General features: G+C 34.3%; 1 protein-coding gene across 13 annotated transcripts in view; it reads left to right on the top strand.

Moving 5' to 3' along the window:
- Window positions 1-27360, top strand: part of DOCK9 (dedicator of cytokinesis 9) — a 113529-nt gene that overhangs the window by 71890 nt on the left and 14279 nt on the right. For 8 of the 13 annotated variants that reach the window (XM_017821078.1, XM_017821087.1, XM_017821083.1 and 5 more), the window contains exons 28-44: window positions 1320-1466; window positions 2105-2188; window positions 2806-2917; window positions 4812-4990; window positions 5745-5861; window positions 6559-6679; window positions 7476-7609; window positions 10777-10891; window positions 12380-12446; window positions 14850-14897; window positions 16639-16775; window positions 19571-19686; window positions 22567-22704; window positions 23000-23182; window positions 23833-23946; window positions 24086-24301; window positions 26063-26120. In XM_017821078.1, coding sequence (XP_017676567.1) covers window positions 1320-1466; window positions 2105-2188; window positions 2806-2917; window positions 4812-4990; window positions 5745-5861; window positions 6559-6679; window positions 7476-7609; window positions 10777-10891; window positions 12380-12446; window positions 14850-14897; window positions 16639-16775; window positions 19571-19686; window positions 22567-22704; window positions 23000-23182; window positions 23833-23946; window positions 24086-24301; window positions 26063-26120 — 2086 coding nt within the window. Of the gene's footprint in view, window positions 1-1319; window positions 1467-2104; window positions 2189-2805; window positions 2918-4811; window positions 4991-5744; window positions 5862-6558; window positions 6680-7475; window positions 7610-10776; window positions 10892-12379; window positions 12447-14849; window positions 14898-16638; window positions 16776-17285; window positions 17330-19570; window positions 19687-22566; window positions 22705-22999; window positions 23183-23832; window positions 23947-24085; window positions 24302-26062; window positions 26121-27360 lie in introns of all 13 variants that reach the window. The other 5 variants (XM_017821084.1, XM_017821079.1, XM_017821085.1 and 2 more) reach the window with 2 other exon arrangements.

The raw sequence follows: 27360 nt of genomic DNA, 5'->3' as shown, positions 1-27360 counted from the left end.
ATAAAAAGATGCATTTCTATATTTGGGAAGATTATTTCTGTAGCAAGAATTTTGTAGTATTTCTGGAAAATGTTTAATTACTGTCCAACAAACACTGAGCTACAAGAGCTTCATAGGACACTGGCATAACCAATAACAGAATTTTTAATTTTTATTTGTTATTTCATGACTGAGTACAGTTCATATTTATGAAGGGATCTTTTTCAACCTTAATATCTGTTTTTAATTATTTTTTTTTAAACTAGAGCTGGAACTTTGGAGGACAATTCAAACATTGATTGTGTAATGATTGATTTATGCACGGCCTTGACAATGACTTGTTCTGTCTAAGAGTGTTGCATTTAATCTAGTTAAAACTATGTAAATAACAAAGTACTTAAACAATGTGACTGTTGTTTTGATTTCAGTTTTTTAAAAAAAAAAAGACAACTAATTGTACAGTTGCAACAGTTTTTGTCAATGTCGTCAGCCTCACACCACCTGTCCATTAAGTCCCTGCAGACAAAAGACAGAATCTTTAGTAAAGGTTGTAAGATGTAGAGAGACTGCAGTGCCAAAAAGCTAAAAAACAACCAAAAAACGCTTACTGACTGACTAGTACTGGTCAGAGTGTACAAAATCATTGATGAAGATGGTGAGTGGAAAGAAGGAAATTGTGAACAAAGAGGAAATCTTTTAAGCTAATTGGCAAACTACCTAAAAGTAAGGGAAAACAGTTCTGATTGTGGAAACTTAAAAGCACAGAGAGTAAGATTCTGAAGCCTGAGATTTTGAAGTTGCAGAGGAGCAAGAGAAAGAAAGAAGGATGGATGACAATTTCTTCAATGGGAAACAGAGAAGGTATTATTACCAAGATAGTTGCAGAACAGCAAAAAACTGTTTTTCTTTTTGAAGGCAGAAAAGACGGTCTAATAATGCATTTACTGTATGTGAACCAGCTGGTGTCTGCTTTGGAAAAGAAGATGGATAAAATTGAAGGATTGCCTCTGTTGTCAAGTTTGTTGGGGTATAGAAAAATATTAATGCATTATACTTAAAAGTTTTTATCATTGAAGACTGCCTTGCTTGAACTTCAATAACAGATGTTAGGGCATGTTGTCAAAATTTATTTTAAGCGAATGCTCTTTTTTCTGCTTTGGTGTACAAAGTTCAGGAAAATATTGAATTTAAAGAAAATATTTTGTTAAATCACAAATTGGAAAATTTGAAAGTTTTTTTCTCTCTCCTTATCAGGTTATCTATATCTTATCAAAAGTAAATTTTCTGATGTATTTTAGTTTATAAATGATATTAAATATTGTGTCTCAATTTGTTTCTAGCTGCTGCGAAACCAGAGATTTTCTGCTTCCTTTCATCATGCAGTTGAAACAGTTGTTAATATGCTAATGCCACACATCACTCAGAAGTACAGAGACAATCCAGAGGCTTCAAAAAATGCAAACCATAGTCTTGCTGCCTTTATAAAAGTAGGTACAAGAGACTTGGGCTCTGTGGTTATTCTTTCAATAATACTGCTTCTTCGGGGATTTTAAAGAATCTTAAAGCCAACTCATATAAAGCTGAATATGCATAATGCCTTTTAAATATAATTTTATGTCCAAGTTAAAATACATTTGCAACTGCTGTAATCAAAAAGACATTCTGAAACTTGATATTTAAAAAAATTAATTTATATTTTATTCAAAATATGTTTTTATTTTTCTTCATTTTTCTTTAAAAATTTTGTCTGGGTTGCCTTCCAATCCTATGAAAGTTTTGAGTAGTGCTTTATTTGCATGAATTTTATGTAGACAGACTTCCAGTATCTTTCATTTTTCAGCCACTAAGATCTAGAAGGGATAAAAAATGGATGGGAAATAAAATGGTTGATAAAACTGCTAGTGGCATATAATTTTCATTTCTATCAAGATAGAGTTCTTCTCAAACTACTTTTTATTTCTGATTTGTTTAAGTTCTACACTCTAAGGGAAAATTTGGTATTCATATATGTACACATAGTTTGCTAGTTCTGTTGGCTTTTGTATTCAAATTGAAATATCAATAATGTGTTTGGAAAATAAACTTATTAAATCAATTGTATCTTGGTTTTACTTGTTTTCCTCAGAGGTGTTTCACTTTTATGGATAGAGGCTTTGTTTTCAAGCAAATCAATAACTACATCAGCTGCTTTGCCCCAGGAGATCCGAAGGTACTCATTGCTATTACACAAACTATTTTTAAGAATTGTCTCTTCTGCATGGATAGAGTCCTGCATTAAGTCTTCAGATTTTTTTCCCATTTACGTTAGAAGCCCCTGATCTGTGCCTAGGGCATTTTTTCTCCGTCAAACCACTTTTTCATGTTTTGTTTCCCATTTTCAAGTGCATTTTACTACCCTAGAGCACGTGTATTGCAAAAACTATGTGGCCTGAGGATGCAACAGTAAGCAGAAATTTTAAGCATGAGTGTGAGAAGTCTAAAGTTGGAAGAGTTGTTATAAGTGCTTTCACCACTACATTTACTGGAATGGCAAAAGCATGTATCAGATGCCCAAAGAATTTCTGCTGTGGGTCCCAACTTTTCTTACGTTAAAACATAATCTGCTTGTAAGCTTTGGACAATGGGAACAGTAAATGGAATTATATCCAGTTTTTAAGTATGAATTACGATGAATTTATTTTATGCTGACATGTGGAACTTTGACAGGTCTATATCTATCTTAGTGCAAGACTGAGATAAATCACTTTTTTGTGTTAGAAAGCTGTTTTTAATGTGTTGTTCAAATTACTGCAGCAGTTAATTTATACTTTAAAATTATTTTTGCAGACTCTTTTTGAATTCAAATTTGAATTTCTTCGTGTAGTCTGCAACCATGAGCACTACATACCTTTGAATCTACCAATGCCATTTGGAAAAGGCAGAGTTCAGAGATACCAAGGTAAGTTCTTCCAAAGTAGCATATAGTATTTTTCTTAAATGTCATCTTTGTATTATTAGATGTGGACACTGCATAACTTCAGGTCTGTGAGACATTGGAAAGCTTGAAATTGTTAAATAGAAGTCTAAAGTTGTAATCCTTTCATTTAAAGGAAGTGTTTAGGTAGCAGAGTAATCTCTCTAAGGTATCTAGTCTTTGAGGACATGATAAACTACATCCTTGACTCCTCCTGCCTTTCCTGCTATGCTTACTAAGTTTGCTTTTTTGTTTTTTCATGAGTTAGCTTTTAATTCATTAGTTGTGGAAGCCTGCAAGTAGGTGTGTAGTGTGAGACTTGGTGTACTTTTTGCTTTTTTTATATAGCATTCAGGTTAAAAGGGACTTCAATAGGTCTGTAGCCCAACCTCCTGCTCTGATCATGTTAGGTGTTCCTTTGCTAGATGGAACAAGCTCATTTCCCTCGATTTCTCCTGACAATACATGTGCTCCAGCTTTTTAAGTACCTTGGTAGTCCATCACTGAACTCACTTAAGAATCTTGTTGTACTAGGAGGCCTAAATACTGCACACAATGTTACAGATATGTCTAACCAATGCCAAGTAAAGAGGAACAAACACCTCCTTGATATGCTGGCTATGACCCTGTTGATACAGCCCAGTGTGCTGTTAACCTTTCTTGTTGCCAGGATGCCATGCTAAATCCTGTTGAAGCTACTGTCCACCTGGACCCCTAGATATTTTTCAGCAGAGCTGCTCCCAAGCTCATTATTCCACAGCTGGTACCATTGCTGGAAGTCGGTCCATCCCAGGTGCAGAATTTTGCTTTTGTCCTCGTTGAATTTAATTGCCATTTCTGTAAAAAATTTCTATAGAATCTAGATGCTTCTATAATGCAGCTCTGCCCTTTGAGCATATGGGCCACCAACCTTTGAGCCCAATGATCCATGTAGTCATTTTTCAGTTTTTCACAATTTATAATGACTCAGTTTGGATACAACAGCCATGTGGACATCTGCTGTTCTCCCCAGCAGACAGGTTTACTGGTCTTAAAACATGATTTACCCTTGGTAAATTTATTTTGGCCATTCCCAGTCACATTCTTCTTCACTTGATGCAAAATGATTTGCAAGAAGACTTCCTCTGTGACTTTTCTAAGGACCAAAGAGAGGCTTAGAACTTTTTTCTGTCTTTGGCTTTTTCAGGCTTCATGTGTCTTGGATAATAATACTGCATAAATATTTTCCTAGAAAAGAGACTATGAATTGGCTTAGGTATCCTAAGAAAATAACAAAACTAGAGAAGATAGTGTTTCTGATTACACAATAAAGAACAGTGTAAAATGCTGCTCCCTGAGTAGGAACTAGGAGTTCGGCCTGTAAAGAAGACCTTTATCGGAAGCTTTTCTGGCTCTGTTTTGCTGTGTCAAGCAGAAGGTATTTCAGGTGATGCGGTTGGCTCTTAAGTGAGTTACAAGAAGACCTGTGGAAGTTACAATAAAGCCTGTGCTGTCTTAGCTATACTTCTTTCTGACCTAATGGATTCCCTTACTGAGAGAGATCTTTGAAAAATGAAAGTGCTTTGAGATTAGCATCTGTTTTTTGATGACTGTACTGAACACAGTGAATATGAGAAAATTTTGGACACCTCTTCATCTGAAATTGTAAACGTATATATATTCTAATAAATGAGATCTTCAAGCTGAAGTTTCTCTTATGATGTCATATATTCAGTACATAAATGAACTGGTTTCTTTTATTACACAAAAAGTACTTCCAAGAGGGAGCAGTTCGACTTTGCTGTGTTTGATGTGCTGGGTTTTACTTTAGCCTTAAGTTAATTGATAAATTGATTTAAATAAAACCATCCCTTACATGGAGCTTGTACTTTACTTCCAGACCTTCAGCTGGATTACTCATTAACTGATGAATTCTGTAAAAATCACTTCTTAGTTGGACTGCTTCTAAGGGAAGTGGGCAATGCCTTACAGGAGTTCAGAGATGTTCGGCAGATTGCTATCAGTGTGCTCAAGAATTTGATGATAAAGCATTCTTTTGATGATAGATATGCTTCCAGGGTAAGTGTATTGCTATGCTAGTAGTACAAAATAATAAAGATTAAGTGTGCACACATACAGAAAGCTTTTTCGTTCATAAAAGAAACCCCTGTTAATTTGCAGCAAAACTATTTCTGCTCATACTATGATGAAAATTTTACTGATCTGCAAATTCCATCTATTTAACAATTGAAATGACAAAGCACCTTTTAGTATGTGTGGGTTTGCATTTTAGCACATATAGACTAATTGCTGTTCCTAAAGTAATCAGATTTTTACAAGTGTGTTTTAAGATCTTCTTTTCATTAAACATTAGCTCTTAATATTTGGCAGCTGTCCTTCCATCATCTATTGTTTGTAAAATAAGCATAAGAAAGCTACAAGTCATGGTGTTAAATTTTCAGTGATTTTTAGTTTTCTGACTTTTTTTAACATCAGCTATGCTGTGGAGAAGCCATACAATTATAATGAAAGGTATAATTAATTTATCAGCCTAACATAATATTAATCTACTTGGTTAGTTTTAGCTGAAATTACATTGATTTTGGAGTTCTTCTGCATTATTTTTAAGCAGTAAATAAAACTTACTGATCTTCTGTAATTTAGAATGAAATACAATGATGATCACTGCTTTCGTCATTTATGAACTTGTGAATGTGGGCAAATATTTATTAAATGCTCTTTTTTAGTAATGTAGGAATTAATAGATTAAAACTACTTAGTGATTGAAAATTAAAACTGTAATTTTTTTAATGAAGTGCTAAACTCTATTTAGGGTCATCAAGCAAGAATAGCCACTATGTATTTGCCGCTCTTTGGACTGCTTATAGAAAATGTTCAGCGAATCAATGTTAAAGATGTGTCTCCATTTCCTGTTAACCCTTCCAGCAATGTGAGTGACCATTTCTATTTGGTATTCTGAATTATTGTTATCATATTTTAATGGTAACATGTATATGAAACACTATGTACTCCTAGCAAACAAAGAGTTTCATAAGCTTCAGAATTCTGCAGTTTTTCAATTCTGTCCAACACTGAAACAAAAGGACCACAAAAAATGGTTAATTTTCTAGAAATTAGAGAAGAATTTAACCTTAAAGAGTGCACTTTTGGAAGACTTGTAATGTAAGAGGGCTACAGGAGAATTAATTAAAGTGGAATTTATGAAAGGTATATGTTGATATATTATGGTTGCATACAATTATTGAATCTAAGATTTAATTATTCATGTATTTTATTTTGTTCATATCGTGCTATGTTCCATTTGGTATTAAGAAAAAAAATTCCAAAACTCTTACAACAAGAGAAATATTTGGGTGTTTGAAATAAAATTATTTTGAGTCTTTTTGAAATATCTGTTTTATAGTGTTTAAAATTCAGAGGAATACTCATTTCTTCCATGTTTCCTGGGGTATCATAAATTTTAGGCTATCCCAAGGTTGTGCAAATACCTGAATATCTTATTCCATTCTTTAGAGCATATTTAATAGAAATTAAAATTTAAGGAAGAAATATATAACAAATACTCCTCTAGAAGATGTGTCCATTATGTAGGAAAATAGTCACATTTTTCTCTCTTTTCCAAACAGAGTGCAAAGGACGATGCACAGATTTTGCCAACTGCAAGTCAGTTAGTAACACCACAAAAATCAGGAAACACGTTGGATAACAATCTTCCTAAAGATCTCTTTGGTGTTATCTCTGGCATCGGTAAGCACTTAAAAAATATAGTAATTAAAAGGAACTGGTTTCCTTTTTCATTAATTATCAGAAATAAATATTCTGTCCAACTTCGGTTGCTTTCTGCATGTTACTTGAACCTAATGGAGTCAACAGCTTAGCATGGGTCAGATTTCAGTCTGTACATGACTTCTGTCGTTTGGGATCTTTAGAATTTGCTTTTCCACATGAAACAAAAGCTAATTCTTGAAGTGATGCTCCTTTTTTCTCCTCTCAGAAGGTATAGTTCTTGTCTTGCTGCAGAGAAATTGGAGACAAGACTAGCCTTAGTCACGGCAAGAGTGCCATAATCTGCAATTTTGTACATGCTGTTAGAGATCACCTCTAAGTGGTGATTTTGTTTATGCACTTGGGCATCCTCTTGTCTGTCTTCTTAATGTGTTTTTCTATTTGTTGTTGTCTGCTGTAGTTAGCTATGACACTTACTAGTCAATTAAACAGAAAAAGAGTTGAAAAATGGGAAAGGGAAGTTTTTAAAATAGGCTTCATGGAAGCATGTATATGTTGCTGTATATGGTTTTTACAGATGTGTGTATGTAGTACATAAGTCTGTGTGTATAAGTATACATATGTAATTTGCTGAAACTCTCAAATAAGTTTGTCTTCATTAAAAGTAACTAAATAGAGTTCATTATTTACTTTCTTAAAAAAAATATATATATGGTGATTTGAAAAGTCTGACTAAACTGTGGAGTGACTTTTGTCAGTATATGTATTATTTGAGGTTTTTACATTGTTTGGGGTTGTGGTTTGTTTGTTTTTTTAGCTTCCCCATACACCACATCTACTCCAAATATTAATAGTGTGAGGAACGCTGACTCAAGAGGATCTCTTATAAGTACAGACTCAGGAAACAGTCTCCCAGAAAGACAAAGTGACAAGAGCAATTCTCTTGACAAGGTAAAAAAACCCAAACCAAAATAAAACCCCAAAAGCATATTCCTAAAATTTTGTCCTAATTCTCATAAGAGTTAAATTCTCTGATGTCCATTGTGAATAGTCTTTCTAGAATAACTTCAGAGCAGTATTTTATGTAAGGTTTTCTTTTGCGAAATAATTATCTTGTGAACTCCTTTTGCATTGCATTTATTAAGCTGTTTTGCAGAAAATAGAAACAGATTTTCAATGTAGAGACATAAGCGAGCAGTTGTTTTTTCCTTAGATAGAGAAAGGTACTAGATAAAGCATATTGAATTTTACTTGAGGGGACCAAATTGTAGTTAGGACAGCTTCTTTGATTTTGTGGAGACCATCACTCCATCCTGTTCACAATATACTTGGCATTTTTAAAAGGCTGAAAAACTAGTTGCTGTGCTTTCTCTGGGTGATTTCTTTTATATTAGTTTGACTTTTCTAAATCATTTCACTTTAAAGCTGTTACAAATTAGGAGTTCTGGCTGCAGTAGCTATGAGGTATTCAGTTGTGTCTTTCTAGAGTTTGTGTTGATACTGCTCACGTTTCATTTTCTTAGAGATTGTTGTGCAAGTCACAACATGTTAACTCTTTCCCCTTGACTCTGACATGCCTTCGTGTGGCAGAGAGAGAAGCTTCTCAGAAGGCACTCTGCTCATGCTATATGCCCAAATGGAGAAGAAGAAGAAAATTCTCACCCTGCAAAGAAAAACCGTGTTACTATGGATTTTTCACTTCTGACAATTCCAACTTTGCCAGAGAAAATTTTGCATACTACTTTCTCTCTTCAGTTACAAGAAGTATCTGTTTTTTGTGCTTGGTATAGTTAAGCTTCTGAGTGAAGTGTGTGGTCAGTAGTTTTGCCACTTCTTTGCAACAGTTGAAACTCAAACCCAATATATTCAATTTAACTATGTAAAATATGTTTAAACGTCAAACCTGGAGTAGTTCACGCACGTGATTTAGTTTAAGTATAAAAATCTGATCAGTTGAAATATTTGCAGAATTTGAGTCTTGGGGTCCTTGACCAAGGTAATTAAGAAGTATCTTAAGTATACACTGTTGCTAAATGGCAATGCTGTCATCTATTACTTAGTTGTCATGCTGTTAATTACTAACTTGTGGTGTTTTTACCAAGTAAAAGGGTTTTCAAAGGAGTCAGCATCCTTTGAAAATTCTGCTCTGGTCTACCAGTTTAGGTAACACAGGATTTATGTTTTGCATGCTGTTAATATTTTTCCCAAATAATACTTGATCCTGGCTTTTTATTTGTTGCTTTCTGAACTTTCTTTCTAGTAGATCAGATGTTCAGTGCATGTTATCTTCAAGTTTTTGCTCATTGCTTGATACCATTACTGAAAAGCCATGTTTTTGTTCTAATTTTCTTTCAGAATAACCTGTAGCACTATACTTGTGGAATCAGAATAGACTGGAAGTATATCAATTTCTATATTAATATGTGCATACTTTGTAGGTTACTGGCATGATTTTAAATTAAGCTTCTGAGTAGCTGTAGTCCTAGTTTTATCCATGTACATGTTCAGCTATTTTAGTGGGAATATTATGTAATACTCTGGACCTTTTCTGAAAGTCTAGGAAACACAAATTCTGTTCCTGCTCTGTCACCCATTAATTGCCTGCTCCATTATAGTATCCTTAAAGCTGTATAGTAGCACCTTCTTGTTCACCAGAGATATTTCAAAGATTTTGGGTTTGGGGTCTTTAGAATCTGCACTAATCAGGCTTATAGAGGTGTCCATTTCCTCCTGAATAACTTCTGGCTGATATTCTTTATAGTTTCATATTCAATTTCACTGTGCATCCATTCAGTGACTAGTACAGGACAGATTTACACAGATTGTTTTGGGACAGCACAGAATGCATTAAAGGGCTCAGCAGTCAATGGATGTGATTGCTGTGAAGTGTTCCTTCATGGATTAGCATGTCTCCTGCTTTCAGTGAGGAGTATTCTTAGAAGGGTTGTTCTGCCCTTGAGGTACTGGCACTTCTCACTTTGTTTTAGAAACCAAATGCTTTTCTCTCTTGAGACTGTATTTGTATTTTTATTTTTTCTAATTTTGATACAAAGAATTTCTTCCAACACTGGTATGCATCCTGAAAAAGGTCATGAGGCCAACTGTAGAAACCAAAGAGTTGCACAGATCAATTATACCAGACTGTGGACTTTACAGAAAACTTATTAAATGTCTCATTCATTTTCAGTTTGCATAAGTGGCTTATTGAATGTGAGAATTAGGCACTTAAAAGAGCATAATCTGTATTTTAAGCTAACATTTATATAGTATGTCTTTAAAAGTTTCACGCTGAGGATTTTGTAACACTGGATTGTGTGGAAATTATTCTTTTACAGATAAGTCTTTGCCAAAAGTTCAGTTTATCTATTTTAACATTTTTATTTTTCAGGGTTTTTTTGTGGTACACATTTTGAAAGATCAGTTATAGAGTTTTTTTCTTTTTGGACAGACGACAGTGTTCAGCATTGCTGATAAACTTCCCACAAGTATAGTAATTGTATTAAAAAAAATGAAGCAGGGAGAGGGTTTTGGTTTGGTTTGGGTTTTTTGTTTGGTTTTTCAGGGGGGAAGGGAAGGAGGACAAGAGTAAGTTACTTAGTAGTAATTAATCTTCCAGAATGCATATTATTGCCATTTATGTATGTTTTCCTTGAGGTTCTTACATCTTTAAATGGAAGGAATTTTGTAGAGGTAGGCCTGTCTGCAGTTCAGGATAAAGTGTCTCCAAAAGCAAAGGAGCATATATGTATCACCTGACATTAGCATTTATTTTTAAATTATTTAATCTAAGCAGCAGGGGCATGCTTGATTTCTACAGTATGAGTGTCTATGTATAATTAACTTGATTAATAAACACTGTTAGGTAACTTTTCCTCTTACTCCTCTTTCTGGGGGAAAAAGTCATACAAAAAAGGAATTTAAATAGACAAAGGCAAAGAGGCTTAATTTGGTATACTTCATGTGTGTAACGTGTGTTTTAGTGACCTGGCTTCATGAAACATTTTTGTCTCCATTCTGAGATCCTCTTTCTGTTGCAGGAATTCAAAACAATTGAAATCATTTTAGTTTATTATCAGTTTAAAAACTCTTCAGCCAAAATACATCTGTTTTCTTTTCAGAACCAACAGAGCAGCACTTTAGGAAGTTCTGTTGTTCGATACGACAAACTTGATCAAGCAGAGATCAAAAGTCTGCTCATGTGTTTCCTTCACATTTTAAGAAGCATGTCAGATGGTAGGTAATTCCACCTGTTTTTTATAAATTCAAAGTGATAAGTTTTCAAAATCAGCAGAATATTTTAAGTGTAGGTACCGTGATGTGCTGCATTTTACAAATATGTATGATTGCTCAAATTAAACTCTGACTGAAAGAAACCTTGTAAGCATTACATACTCATTATTTCTTCTAAATGAGAGGCTAACTAAAGGACTTGTTAGGAAAGTGAGTATTTGTGTGCAAGTCTACAGTTTGGTCTGAAAAATGGAAATGAAGAATAATTCATTGTTCTCTGGAAGTTTCTCAGGCTGATAGAGTAGATTCTGTAGAACTTCCTGTATGACAAGGAACCAAATTATTTGATTGCTGTGTATATTTCCATTTCTGGAATGGGGATATTATTCTGGGTTTTTCATTCTACTGGGATGTTTGTGGATGATCCATTGAATTTTTGAAAGAGTCATCCTGGAGAAGGGTACAAAGATATAGAAATACTGCATGAATGGCACATCTTACTTTTTTGCTAGGATCATCCCTATCTGTGCTAAAACCGTTGACTTTTTCAGTTTGTGCTGTCAAAAGTAGTTAATTCATTCTCTGTGCCTATTTGGTTGTTAATTTTTAAAATTCAAGTTTATGTAGTACTTGAACTCTAATTTATTACACCTGTTAATCAAGAATGAGTATTGAAAAGTTAATAAATATTCAATATCCAATCACACCATTAGATTTTCATGTAATTACATTGATATTATTATATATAATTTAATTACAAAGAATAATAAAACTCACAAATATATTTTTCACTATTTTACACTGTAGAATATGTAAGGAGTTATCATATTTTCTTGGATATTCAATTTTAAACCACAGTGGGGATTTTTTTGGTCTCAGTTCTCCTGGAAAAGAACAAGCATCAAATAGACTTTGTCACACATCTCTGTAATAATTTTGAATTTTTTAGTTAATTTTGAACATTTTTAGCAAAAGAGACCAGGTCTTGGCTATGCAACTGCATGCTTTGTAGAACATATATAGCCATTTTTGAAAATTGTGGAAGGAAAAACTGAAACCTGTGCTGACTATTCGTAGTAAAACATCATAAATTAAAGAAAGAAGAAATCATAAATTTGCATTTAAAAAATGTTGAGACTGATCTGTAGAGAATCATGCTATAGGACTAACAGTCAAAAGTATTCTGAAGTCTTATATTTTTATAACACCACAATCACTATGGACTATGCAATTATTACCATTTAAAATATGAAATTGTATATTATGGATTAGATTAAATCATATTATAGACATTCATTTGGAGAATTGATACATGAATTTATATGATCATCTTCAAGGAAAACTTAAAATTGTTGTCTGTGCCCTGCAAGCCATTTATAGATTCTCTGAATCCTCAATATCTGAAAACTAAGAACTTGTGTTAACTATTGTATTTAAATTTTTTTGTGTTTGCTGCCTTTATCTTGTTTTTAATATTTTTCATTTTCCTAGATGCGTTGTTTACGTATTGGAACAAGGCTACAAAATCTGAACTCATGGACTTTTTCACGATTACAGAGTAAGTTTTTTGTTGTGCTTGTCATTAAATTGTACATTTCACTACGCTGCTAAAAACAGGACTGTGATTATAAGTGTGTGTATATGGGGGTTTTTTTGTTGGTTTTTTTTTTTTCTTTGAGTAATACCATCTTGATCTGTTCAGAAGTCCTCAATTTGATGTGCACAATTGCATGTCTGTCCAGTTCCATGATAATCTCTGGAATTAGACTATACAGAAGGGATCTCGGGAAGATCCTAAACAGCAAGTAGTGCTCAGAATATTGCTGTGCTCATGGAAGAGGTACCAACTGTCTTGTTACCTGTCTGCATTAAAATGCATCTTGTAATCTTAACTGCTGAATTTATATGGCTGCGTATCAAAATGAATTGAATTCTGTAACTTCAGAACCATCCTCCTAGCATTCCTCTTGTGTCTTCTGCTGTTCTATAAGGAAAGAGATATAGGATGAATCCAGTATTTGTTATCAATGGCTACACTCCATCTCTATGCACACTCAGTGTGTTTGTTCATGAGAACTGACTGATACATTAATAAAAAGTGAAGAAGGCAGTGTTTGCTTGAAGTGATGTACCACAGAAGCATTTCTACTTGCCTTGCTTGTTTCACTGGACTGCTTTCCCTTGTTTCTGTAGTAGAGGCTCAATGTAATATCAGTTTTTAATTATGTTATGGAATGTGCTAGTCAGGATCTCTCTCAGGAATACATTGTAGGTAATTTTAACTCATTATTTGAATACATCTGGTGTGATATTGATTGTACTAGAGACAGAACCAAACAAGTTAATGAGTCTACTTGGTAGACTCAAGCCTGAGGTATAAACTGTATATCAGTATTTTGACATTAAATTTTTATTATTTAAGGGCTGGACAGGAGTGGTTGGGATCAAATCAGTAGTCTCAAATTACTAATTATAAAAGAATATTTCCATCACAGTAGTAGTACATGGAATACAGAATAAAATTTGTAGTGAAGTGGATGATACCACAGTTCCTTAAACTAGAGCAGGAACAAGGCTCATACCTCTCCCAATTCTTAGAGTATTTTTCCAATGCAAATTAAATTCATTTTGATCATGCTTTTTATTAGTGAGGTCATTACAGTAGTTTCTCATTACGCTAGTAAGAGCATGATATGTAGGTGCTCACCATGCAGAGAACTTTTTCTGAAAAACATAGAATCTAAAAAGACAAGGAGATATCAAAAGGGGAATTGAGGTTAGTTTTTTAATAGAATGACAAGTTTTCAGAGGCAAACTGCATTCTGATTTTACAGTTTGGAGACAGCTAAAGCTACTAAAGGTCTGAGTATAAAATGGAGCTGTGTTGAAGTTATTATTTGCCAGTCTTATCTCTCATTCACAACTGGCACATGGAAGAGAGAGCCTGAAAACTGGCTTTCAGTTTGGATTTACACTTTAAAGAAGAACTTCTAGAACATTCTTGCCTGAGGAACAATGGAAGTTGCGTTAACTGTTCTGTATTATCAGAATAATTGCTTACAGTGTGAAAAGAGTAAAATAAAATTAGTATTGCAGCTTCCATTCACACCAGTTTTCTTGATTTGAAAGTGTGACTTTTAGTTTATTGGTCATTAGTGTTGTGGACTTACCAGTAGCATAGATTATTAATTATTATTGGGAATTTGTCTTTATCATCTTACTGTAAAACTGTATTCCTTTTAGAAAAATAGTTCTTTCAGAAACCCTGTTGTTATTCTGGAATCTGGAGACCTTAAATAAAACCCAACAAAACAGAAAAAATCTGTAACCAAGAGAGTTTAGACCGGGGTAGGAAGCAAAATGTTTTGCCCTTATTTTTAACCCTTATACACATTTTGCAAAATATGTGTTATGTATGTAATGTCTAGTTATCTCTTTGCTTCTCTCCTTCATGTTACTTGCCCTGGCTTCCTGTAAATAACTGTAAGCGTGGGCCACGTCTCCCATAATGAAATTTTATCTGTGAGACTCAGGACTAAGCCTTTCTTCTCTATAAGTATTAAAAATCTATAGAGGATATGGAGCACTTGATGTTTACAGTTTTCCAAGGTGGTTTTTTTTTTAACCATCTAGCCCTTCCACCTTGTCACTGTTAGACTCGTGCCAGTGGTTTTGATTCAGAGGTTTGAGATAGGTGTGCTCTGGAGGCAGCCTTATGTGCCTTTTGCTGTCAATCCCAGTTTGCCAAAAAACACCAACCATCTGTGGCTGATTTCAGAAGAGCCATGTTTACCATTCCTTGGCTTGGGGACTGGAAGAGAATTTTAAGGGTGGGAGAAATAAAGAGGTTTTATGACCTAGGAGTTTAAAGTTAAAAATAATAGTTGAATAATTCAAATGTACATAAATCTAGAAGAGATTGTTTCAAGTGTTGCTTCTCTGACCTATGTGTTCTCTGCAGAGTATGCTTACATCAGTTCCAGTACATGGGAAAACGATACATAGCCAGGTACTGTGTGGAATTTAAATTTCACTGTCTTGTTCACTAAGAATAATAGTGAGTACAATATGCTTTGAATCTCTGTTACAAATAAATTGGAGGAGTAAAAAAGTTACTGTGAAATGATATGTAACAGTTTGAAGTAAGTAACTTGTTACTCTATTAACAAATCTGTATCCTGTCTGAAACTATGGTATCTTTTTAGGAATGATCTGTGTGGTGTTTATCATCAAGTACTTTAAAATCCATCCCTTAAATGCTATCTTTTACCGCATTTTTTCCTTGAAATAGTCTCTTTGGGAAAGAAATTTTATGTTTTGTTTCATTTATTCACGTGACCATAAAACCATGTATATTGAAATGGTTTAGAAATTTTATATATGTAGTGTTTTTACTGTAAGATGATTAGTGAACATTCCAACGCTGCTGTTTCTTGATTTGAAATCCAAGGAAAATCTGTAGGAGTCAGAAACTTTTATTAAATTATTTTAATATCTTTACATTAACATGGTTTTTTATACAAAGTAATTTTTAAGAGAGTAAAATATAGCAACTTGTTTAGACCTTGCATTTAGTTGACATAATAGTACTGTTATAATTATACTGGTGGGGTTAAAGTACTGGACTTCTTGAAATCAGTGAGAAAGTTGTTGTTGACTTTGAGTGGTAAAGCATTCTAACTATAATGTTAGCTTTTTAGTTTTTAATTTAGATATGTGAATCTCTATCTCCTTGGAGATTTTTCAGAAAACAAAAATCTCGTCTCTGTTCACATACCCTAAAAAAAAATAAAAAATAAATCTGGCTTTGTTAAGGTTTTGATTGTTTCCTTTGTATTCAAATGTACTCCAAACTCTGGATTTAGAGGAGTCTGTAATTTTCAGTCTTTTTGCAAAAGTTATTCCAACTAATTTGTTTGACTAGTTGTTGTGTAGACGACACTATCACACTTCCTGTTTGTTTACTGATCACCTGGTCTGTGTACTGCATGTTAACACTGAAAATGTTAAGCTATTGAAATCATCTGGTGTTCTGCAGAAATACTGAATTTTCCCAGTAAATGTGGCTTTCTAGTCTTTCACATTGTCATTACACTGAATGCACGCGCTCTTAAAATACACAAATGACAGAATGAAAGGGAACAGGGAATTCTGTAATTCAAGCACTGGTTTTCATTTTTCGTCAGCTCTGGTGGTGGTACACAATACAAAGTTAGGCTGTACTGATTGCTAACACAGATCACTTTTCTGTTTTCTTCATTTGATTGCTGCAAATTTAACAAAGTCTATGGCTCTTCTCCCTTCCTGCTTGGGTAAGAAGTACATGATAATATCTCAGTTAACTCCTGCTCTCCTGTTGCATGTGTGCTTTCTAATTTTGCTGCCATGTGTCCTTCTAACTTTTTTGCTAAAATTTTTGCAATCAAAATAGAGAATTCAGTTTTGGGTTCTGAATATTTTCAGAATATTTATGTTCTCAAAAAAATTTGTATTTTCAAAAGCTCTGAAGTAAATTTTGCGCTTCAAGAGTGACTGCTTGTGTGCTTTTGCTTTCATGCTTTGAGGTTTTAAGAGTTTGCTGTAATGCTTTTTTTTAAGCTACCTATTTTTGTTTTATAAAGAAAACAGTAAATAGGTTGCATTATAAATCTCTCTATAAAACTTCTTGTGCTTAACTAACAACACTTCCTGTCTTGCCGCAGTTTGACACGTCTAACTTTTGCTTCTATCCCATTTCACCCATCTTGCAGGAACCAGGAGGGGTTAGGATCCATAGTTCATGATCGAAAATCTCAGACATTGCCTGTTTCCCGTAACAGAACAGGAATGATGCATGCCAGATTGCAGCAGCTGAGCAGCCTGGATAACTCTCTCACTTTTAACCACAGTAAGTCCCATGACATGATAACATTCATCGTCCTCAACCAGTACCACAACACCAGAGACAGGTCCCAGAGCCATACCAGTGCGTTTCAATGACTTTTACTGTTCTAGGTCAAATGAGTAGCTGCAAGCAGTCGATGGTCTGTTCTCGGCTTTATGATAGAACAATCAATGCTGGCTGATGCCATAACATGGAGCATGGTTAACTACAATGTATTTTAAAACTGATAATTTTTTAAAATTATATACACTTCAAAATTGTGCTTCACGTTGTTACAAAATTTACTTCTTTTTTTTTTCTATTTGCTTTATTAAGTTCATTGTTTTCCTCCCACTTGGTCTTATGAATTACTAGTCTACAAGTAAATATATACACTTGGACCATATCTCCATGTTTTGACATCCCCTAAGAGAAGTAAGTTTCTTAGAATTTCTACGAAGATTGTGAGCCCATGATTTGGTTTGTCTGGAAGTGAAAAAGCGTCCAATAATGAAGTGATTTTTCTGTTTTCAGTGTGAGAAAGATATCAAGTATTCTTGGAATTTCTGTAGACAATGGTAAGATTTAATCAGGTTGAAGTCAGCTTGTATAAGACTGCTGTATTAAAAACTAAATCTGCTTCTGGCCTATCTTTTCAAACATGCTGCTTCTAAATTGCAAAGTATACTGTATATAAAATATTCTAAAGCACCATTTTTCAATTTTCAGCTTCAAAAAACAATGAAACTGGTTGACTAATCCAGTAAAATACAACACTGGTACTGAACAGAATTGCGTGCAGGAAAACAATTATTTGAGTTAACTGTATGTTCACTGTGTTCATTCTTTGATTTCCCAAAGCATATCTGACTGTCCCTTAAAATCTTTTAGCTCTCTATCCATAATATAAAGCAATTATATTATGTTATAATATATTATATAGTTAGCCTAATTGCAGAAGACTTATCACAGGCTTGTGTAAAACTGGAAAAAAAAAATCTCACAAAACATCTGTTCATAAATGCATTATCACATCTCTTTAAATATAAGAAATTAAATTGCTTGCTTTTAAAAATGTCAGACAAGTATATAGCTGTGCAAATTACTTTTTTCTTTTTGCAATCAGTCTACTGCTGCTATATCATAATTTCTATATGATTGTTGATATGCAAAAGAAAGCTTTTACACTATGGGACTACACATTCAATACAGTACAATAGTCTGTAGATAAAAAACAATTCTTAGAAAAGAATCTCTGGGAAATCACACATCCCTGTGCAAAGAGATTTCATACTTTTAGAACTCGATAATGTTTATTGATTTTTTAGGAAACAGCGAGCTGAAAGATTTTAATAAATGCATGTTTATGTAAAAAGAAACTTTCTTTTCTTTTCCATCTGAAGGAAATTATGAAGGAAGGTGTCTCATTCACATAATTTTGTGTAAAATGATAATAGAGGTTTTTTTAATGGACATTTAATGAAATCAGGATATTGCACCTTGTATTGACCAAGGTTTTACAAATTGAAAATATGTTGCTGTAAAAGTCAGTCAAGTGTGAAATTGATTTTTATATCTTTGGTCTTGCTGTTGTCTAACTTTTAGTTTTGTTTAGTTGTCAGTCTGCCTGTATCATGTATCCAAAGTAGTGTCCAGATCTTCAATAATCTTGTGGGTATTCTGTATGGGATATATAAAGAAAGAAAGTATCTGGTGGAAATAGTTGCTTTACTTGTTTCTAAAATCAAGATTCTTTGGCAAGACAGTTGTCTGTTAGTGTAAATTATCAACATATTTTCTCCCTTTCTAATCATCTAAGCAATCAATTAAACTGAAATAATGGTGTAAGTGATATATCTTACCTCTGAGAAATTTCGGTATAGCTTTGTTCTTGAAGAAACAATATATAAATCTAAAGAAACTGGCTGTTATGGGTATACATGCGTAGTTTAGCCAGGGAAGCAAGAAGGTGCAGAAAGTACTGGCCAGGGGTCATTATAAAAGAATATGTAACTTTTTCCATTCTTTCCTTGATCTCAACAAGTTTGTCATCCATGTAATTGATTTGGTGATGCTAAGTTGACTATAAATCTAACATATAAACATGATCCAGACCAAATTTTTATAAAGCACCTTGGGCACATTTGTCAGCCTGGTGCTTGAAGACTGATGTTAGGGAACATAAGGGACATATTATAACAAGTGCTGAAGCAGGATATGTTTTTTTTATTATTAAAATACAGTACGGAGCTAGAAGCAATAGAATGTTTTTATTAAATACAGAGCTATTACATGGTATTGCTACAAGTGCAGAATTCATTACTTGGGTCTTAAGCTGCATATAAGTAGGTGATTGTATTCCTGCAGCTCTTACTGTTTTGTATTTTCATCATGGTTGACTTGTGATTAACTTTGAGACCATTATAACATCACTAAATTACCAAAATTACGTATTTTCAGCTATAACTTCATCCTACTGCAGTACTTATTTTATGAATATATATATGTGTATATATATAACTGTACCTTTATATATATACATTTGAGATATCACATATTGTTTTAACTGCTGTTTAATGCTTCTATTGTTGACATTCTTACTTAATATATTTTATGATCACGTGCAAATTATGTTAGAATAACTATATGTCTATATTTGAAAAATATTTAAATGAATATGAATTATTTTTCTGCATTGAAGACTAACTTCTGTCAGGCTTTTACTTGTTAATCTTTTCCTAGTTCATCAAGTCTTTTGGAAATAAGAAACATTTAAATGAGTGTATCCAGCACTTACACTTCGTTTGGAATTTCTGTAGGCTATGGCCATTCAGATGCAGATGTCCTTCACCAGTCTTTACTTGAAGCAAATGTTGCCACCGAAGTTTGCCTTACAATTCTGGATACTCTATCATTATTCACGATGGCTTTTAAGGTTTGTTCATGACTTGATGTTAACTTCTCCCATAATTATCTTTGAGAAGAAATATTTTTAAAAACTATTTTTAATTACATTTTACAGTCTAGTAATATAGCATTGTATTTTTAGCTTTTCTAACATTGTATTTCATTATTGTATCATGTAAAAGCTGATAATATATCAAAGCAAAATGCTTTGGCTTCAGTTACACATTATACACAGACTCCATACTGTTCAGCAGTAATCTGTGGGGAAATCTCCTTCCTCATCCGAACTGCTTAACAATATTTCTAGAAGTTTTAGTGTCTACCTCATATTAGTGGTAAAAGTGTCTTTTAAAGGCCTCATGAGGTGAAAGATCTATTATATGGCAAAACCGTATCTGGATACTGTCAGACTTTTATATTGAACTTAGCTGATTATTACATTAATTGAACTCATTAATAGTGATTTGTGTGTGTTCCTCATCTGTAACTTTTTTTTCAGTTTGTCCACTAATAAATCTTCTTTTTTTTAGTTGTATCAGTTACTGTAGCTCTCCCATGGAATCTTTATATAGCATGCCCATTTACTTACCCCTCTGGTCTGTTTTTTTGAGATTTTCCAGACATTAGAGGTGAAGCTATAAAAAGGAGAGATGATAGAGATGATAGTTTTAGTTTGTTTCTCCACTAATTAATTAGAGCAGTGTATCCATGTCCTTGCTTGAAGAATCAAATTTAGTGTCTTACCTAGTTATGAAAACATGAGCTTATTTATAATGAGATTCCTTTTATTAGTAATTTAATTAAATAGAGTTTAGAGCCAGTTCTGTCCACAGATCTTATGACAGAATTGAAAATGAAGAAACCTAGTTATAAAGATTTAAAGTAGAAGAAACACTAATCTTTTAATTATCGACCCATCATGCCTGGAATGACAATCCTTCAAGGCTATCTGTGTGTTTTATGTTGAGAAAGTAGGGTAAGAATATGCCAGAATAGTCTCAAAAATCCAAACAGAACAGGTAGGAGAATCAGGAGCTTCTGTTCAATAAACTGCACTAAAATACATAAAATCAGAATCTTGGGATGTTTTGGGTTAGAAGGGACCTTCAGAGATCATCTAGTTCAACCCTCCTGCATGGACAGAGACACCTTTCACTAGACCAGGTTGCTCAAAGCCCCAACCCCCGGCCTTGAAAACTTCCCATGAAGTGGGCATCCACAACTTCTCTGGGCAACTTATTCCAGTGCCTCACCACCTTCACTGTAAAAAAAAAATTCCTCCTTATGTCCAATCTGAACCTACCCTCTGCCCACCTGGATGCCTGTATGTAGTAATGACAAAGAAGAGTGGAGAGTACAGAAGTGAGTTTCAGAAGGTGCAAGACCTTGTAGAATAATGTTGTAGTAGGAGGAACTGCTATGGGAAAATTCCACCAAAGTGAGTTAATACTTTGAGTGTGCCGCTCAAATAACTTTTAGTAGGAATTGATTTAGCTAACTGTTACAACCTGGTTTAGAAGCTCCACGCTTTACTTGGTGTTACACTTATTTCAGGCTTCAAGAGATTTTGTTTACGCAAAGCCTTTTGATTCTTTGGTACCTTGAGTTCACATCTGGAATAAAACTGCACATTTTTCTCTAAGAGATTTCTTACGATTTGTTGAGAAAATGGGTTTTGGCGGAAAGGATTTAACAGAAATAACATGCAACTTCTCAAAAGCATTACAACATGTTACTGACACTAGCAAGCATTGCTATAGTAAGCGAACCTTTGTTACACCCAGCAAACACAAACTTAAGTGAAATACCCATAACTTAAGTGAATTAGCCTGGAGAAGAGGAGGTGCAGGCGTAGACCTCATCACTCTCTACAACTACCTGAAAGGAGGTTGTAGCCAGGTGGGTATTGGTCTCTTCTCCCAGGCAACCAGCAGTAGGATAAGAGGGCACAGTTGTAAGCTGTGCCGGGGAGATTTAGGTTGAATATTAGGAAAAAATGTTTTACGGAGAGAGTAATCAGGCATTGGAATGGGCTGCCCAGGGAAGTGGTGGATTCATCGTCCCTGGAGGTTTTTAAGATGAGACTGGATGTGGCACTTAGTGCCGTGGTCTAGTGTTGGATCAAGGGTTGGACTTGATGATCTCGGAGGTCTTTCCCAACCCAGTTGATTCTATGATTCTATGAAATACAGACAAGTTGCCCACAGTAGTAAAGGAAGAGAGATTTAGAGAAGAAAGAAGAAAGAGAGAAAGAGAGGAGAGAGGCGTATTTACCACTCTGGAGGTTACATGTTGACAGGTCAGGAGGGCAGAGGCCAAGGGGGATGGAGACCCCATGCATGTCTATTTATAGACTCTCGCTCTTGTGGCCACTCCCTCTATGCGGGACCTTTGGCTGACTGCCACTCACTGTCCCCCCAGCCGAAGTCAGGGGTGCCACAGCCACTTAGATTCTCATGGGGACGCGATGTGGGCGGGCCACCAGGCAGCCTAATTGGCAGCCCGGCCACATGGCTTTCCCTGCCATGTGCTCTGCATGGTTGCACCATGTTGGCTGCAGGCCTAGGCCTAGCCCCTTCACACCCCCCTCCACACCCATGGTTTATTCTACCCATCAGTCAAATAATCCAGTGAGATACAAATTCAGTCTCTAACATTAACAACTGATAAAAGTAATTGTGTTCTGTAAGTCTATTCAGAAGACAACACTTTCTTTATAAGCAAAATCAACAAAGTGTTAGAAATATCTAATGAAAATTCAAATATGTTTGTATTATTAAACATCTTGGTAATACTATGCAGATTATATTTTTTAAATGTCCTGCTTTTTGAAGATCTGTGTATGTTCTTAGTGTAGTATAAATGTATCACTGTACAAAACTTCTAAATTCTCACTATCAATTTTAAGAATCAGCTACTGACTGATCATGGGCATAATCCACTGATGAAGAAAGTATTTGATGTATACCTCTGCTTCCTTCAAAAGAATCAGTCTGAAACAGCATTGAAAAATGTCTTCATTGCTTTAAGGGCACTTATTTATAAGGTAAGAAGTTTAAAAAATTTAATCATCAAGTACTTGTCCAGTTCTTTAGTTAACAATATACTATGTAAGAATTTAAGAAGTAACATCCCAAATTAAAATTGTCAGTAATAAACAACAGTGTGGAATACTTGTCCTTTGAGTTGCTATAAAAACTGTTTTGTGTCATAAACTACTCTAACTCCTGTTTTTTTCCACAGTTTGAGGATATGAATATATTTGTATTTTTCTTGACATTTTACCAAGACTTGAAGCTAGTTTTAGTGAATAACTTCTTTCTTTTCTTATTTTTCCTCAGTTTCCTTCTACATTTTATGAAGGTAGAGCTGATATGTGTTCTGCACTGTGCTATGAAATTCTGAAGTATTGTAATTCCAAACTGAGTTCAATTCGTACTGAAGCTTCACAGTTACTGTACTTTTTAATGAGGAATAATTTTGACTACACAGGGAAGAAGTCTTTTGTTAGAACACATCTGCAAGTTAGTATATTTTCTTTGTTTTTCTGTGGTTTTAAATATTGTATTTGTAGATGCTCAGTTGCATACCAGCATGCAAAGCCCTGTCAGATAAAGACATAAAAGATATTATTAAGTGTTCAAGCAAGGCTGGTACTAAGAGTAAGAAGATGGCAATAAAAGTATGTTCAGTACAAGGGAATACTTAGAAACAGTTGAATGATCCTCTGTTTCATGGGAAACAATTTTTATTTGTCAGTGGCAAATGTTGTTTGTAGATGTTATTTTGATTGTTACATGGCATACCCCATTGTGTCTGAAGAAGGAAAGGAATGCAGCAACATGCATGTAAAAGTCTAAAAACAAATAATTGGAAAACTGTGTGTTCTGGCAAAGCTGGGAACACTAGTTTGCCAATTTAATGGCCTCTTGCTAGTTTACCTGGCAGTCAGTCTTTAAAGCAAAGGATGCTTGTGCATTCAATTACACAAGGCTGTTTCTGCTTGCCCATGTTATTGTTCAAGTAATTTGGAAAAAAACCACCAAACATTACTTTATTTAAGAGAATAATTTTTCAATTAAAAAGAACAAAACTTCCTTTGTAATTGCTTCATACGTACATCTCAAGGGTATTTCATTAAATATGCTCTAACAAGATATTTGTTTCTGTCAAGGTTATTATTTCAGTAAGCCAGCTAATTGCTGATGTTGTTGGAATTGGAGGAACTAGATTCCAGCAGTCTCTTTCCATCATCAATAATTGTGCCAATAACGACAGAATTATAAAGGTCTGTTTTTATTCTTATTTCCATACTGTAGAAGGATGCTTGAAGGCTCTTTCACAGCATCGTTTGCAATTACGTTTTATCATTTTATTATGCAAAGAATAGGAAAGGTAGTAGTTAACCCAACTTTTTCATGTTTTAGCACACTACATTCCCATCTGACGTTAAGGATTTAACAAAACGGATTCGTACAGTACTGATGGCTACAGCTCAGATGAAGGAGCATGAGAATGATCCAGAAATGCTTGTAGACCTCCAGTACAGCTTGGCAAAATCTTATGCTAGTACACCTGAACTAAGGAAGACGTGGTTAGACAGCATGGCAAGGATCCACGTTAAAAATGGAGATCTTTCAGAGGTAAGTTGAAAAAAAAAAATCAAACTAGTTATAGATTTGTAATAAGCTTAAGCTTATCTTTTTAGACATTGAATGTATTATATGTAGTAGTTAGGGTGCAATGTAATAACTATTTTTAATAAGTTTTAATTGTTAGTAGATTAGTTTCAATAGCTGATAAGTTTTTGTCCTACCCAAGTATACCTGTAAGTAATTTCTGATTATTAATGCAAGGAACTTGTTTAATTGCTGTAGCTATTGCGCTACTAAGAATGGAATGCTCAATGCAAGCCACGGAAGACACAGGCCTTCTGCTTAAAAATAGCTTTGTTATTAGTTGCTAAAACACTTAAAGCCACTCCCTGAGTTCCCCTCCAGTTGCCTTTATAGAATTAGCTATTACAGCTGTTACAGACTGCGTACTAGAAAAACTCCTAATATTCTGAAAATTGACAAATAACTTCTTTTGTTGTTTGAAAAAAGAAAGCTATCTGATTCCACTGTGCTGTTAAAATATTTAATTCTAGCAAAAAGGGGAATTGAGATTTGGAATTTTTATATGTCTTTATGTAAGTATTTTATCTGGATACAGATGAATTTTGTCTCTTTCTAGAAGTTTGTTCCATCTGAAAGTAAATCTCTTCGTATGATACCACTGAGTTTCATAAATATCTGTTAAAATTAGCATCATGTAAGCAAGTAAATATCTCCAGGAAATAAAAGGTGCTATCTTCCTAATTCAGATCTTAGCACTAGAATTCTCTTCTTCTATATGGTAGCAACACAGAAGGTGTATACAGTACTCTGTTACTAGCTTGTCTTTTGAAGGGAACAACTTCAGCTTTCTCAGAAGACAAGCTCTTTTAGTCCTTTTTAGGTCTGTTTTTGATTATATTAAAATCTTAGAATCTTTGACTATACAACTAGATGAGGTTGTCTGTAAATCACCAAGCTCAACCCTATACAAAGTATGTATTAGAATTTCTGGGAGATTCTTACCTTTTTCCTTTGCCTCCCTTGTCTGAGATTGCGCAGCCTCAGTAAACATATAAACAGTTCAATTGATAATTACAGTTAGAATAACACTTCGCTGAAAGCCTAAACCTCTTTAGTAAAATAAGAATCTTGAATCTTTGGGTTTTTTGGTCCTTTCTCTGGAGAAAGGTGGCCAATGTCAACTTCGTAAAACATCTCAAGTATCTGAAGATTTGTCTGTTCCCCTTCTTTTTCTTCTGTTGTCCAAACTACACCAACCAATTTCAATTCATAGATCAGATTCAAATTCATAGATAGATTCAAATTCCGTTCATAGATCAGATTTCTTGGTTTTTGCTGCTTTCAAATGGTCTGTCACTGGTTTCTTCTACATTTTTCTAGGTCTGAAGCCAAAAGGCAGACAAAACAGGTTAGCAGAAGAACCACCAAATGTCGACTAGAATAATTAATAGCTTTTTTGTTTCACATAACACTTAAAATACATCCCAGGAAAGATTTGTCTGATTTTATTACAGCATGATGTTCCTACATTGTAATTTGTGATCCATGATCACTCTTAGATTGAGTACTGCTGCCCATGTTATTCAGTGTTCTGGTAAAGAAAGAGCGAGCGCACTTGCACAGTTATTGTTTCGCATAAATGAGGTGGAGAATTTTTACAGTAGTCATAGGACATCTCCAGCAAAAAACTGAAGAAATTGTCTTATTCTAGGATTCTTCTTATAGATGTCGTTTTTAATAGTTCTGTTTCAATGGTATTTTATAAGATTACTATTTCTGTTTTAGGCAGCAATGTGCTATGTCCATGTAGCAGCACTGGTTGCAGAATATCTCACAAGAAAAGGTATGATTTTGAAACCTTACTTTATGGTGTGTATTTTCTTATTATAGTCTAGGAAAATCAATAGTTTTATCTGAGAAAGTTGTAGGTATTTCATTTTTCACCAAGGAAAAAATTCTGACCTACCTAGGTAGCTTAATCACATATTTAAGAGTATACTTGCATTTCTAAGGGGCAGCATTGCAGATGAAGGTGAAGTAAAATTTTTAGGAATGTAAAAATTTTAATTTTACACCAGAGCTGCTAATTGCTGAATTCAGATCCTCTCTAAAGCAAACTTAGCAGTGAATATTCTTGTTCAACAAGCAGTCTCTCACTGCCTATAGGGAAACAAGGCATTGCAAGAGAAGTCAAAATAAATTTGTACAGATTTTCAGGTGCTCAAGAGGTGATAAGAATGCTCAGAATGCTTCACCTGTCTTGGTACTCTGTGCTAGCAGCTCTCTGTAAAAGCGGGTTCTGATGACCCGTGAGATAGGGTAGAAAATTGTCCTTCATCCATAGGGTGAACCCATCAGAAGGGTTCTCAGTCAGGGATTTGAGAAAAGAAAAGCTTATATGGATTTTATTAAGAAAAATACAATTTTAGGAGGAAAATTCAGGAATCTGTTAAGACTGATTATGATATTGAGCTAGTGTTTTGGTTTTGTGGGCAAATCCACGTTCACAGCTTTTTAGCTTTGCCTTTGCATGACACTTGAAAATGAAGCAAAGTCACGAGTCTAAAAGATACCTTTTCTCCATTCCTTTTGAGCTTCTTGCCAAATACTTTAGTGTATAGGCTATCTCCTCTGCCCCAATGATTTCAGAAGCTTCTGAGACCAAATCTGGAATGAAGTTGCTTGTCAAAGTTACTATGTCCTGTTGGAAGCCTGATAGTAACTGATAATTGGTGATAATCTGTATTAGTTTGTGAGTCCTTTGGGTGATCTGGTATTTTTGTATACTGTCTTATAAGACTTATTTCCACTCAGTAATGTAAAGGGTCAAACTTCTACCTGTGGTTTTTCCAGGAGCCAAAAAACCCCATGCATATGGTGCAATCATTCAATAAAACTTCTGGTCAGATTCCTACCTGAACAGAACGAATCTTTGTAGGAAGGAGCGGTGAAATAAATATGTGCAAATCCTTGTGCTTCCATACTATTTAGTGATTGTTCTTGAGGCTTTAATTAATAGTTTTTGGTCAAAAATCCTGGTTTCTTAATTCAACAATCTGATGTAATGAAAAAAGAGCTAAACA

This window comes from Lepidothrix coronata, unplaced genomic scaffold, assembly GCF_001604755.1.
Source record: "Lepidothrix coronata isolate B3197 unplaced genomic scaffold, Lepidothrix_coronata-1.0 Scaffold88, whole genome shotgun sequence".
In the NCBI taxonomy this organism is placed as follows: domain Eukaryota; kingdom Metazoa; phylum Chordata; class Aves; order Passeriformes; family Pipridae; genus Lepidothrix; species Lepidothrix coronata.
The sequence above is the reverse complement of the archived record's forward strand: the minus strand, read 5'-3'. Positions and strand labels throughout refer to the sequence as shown.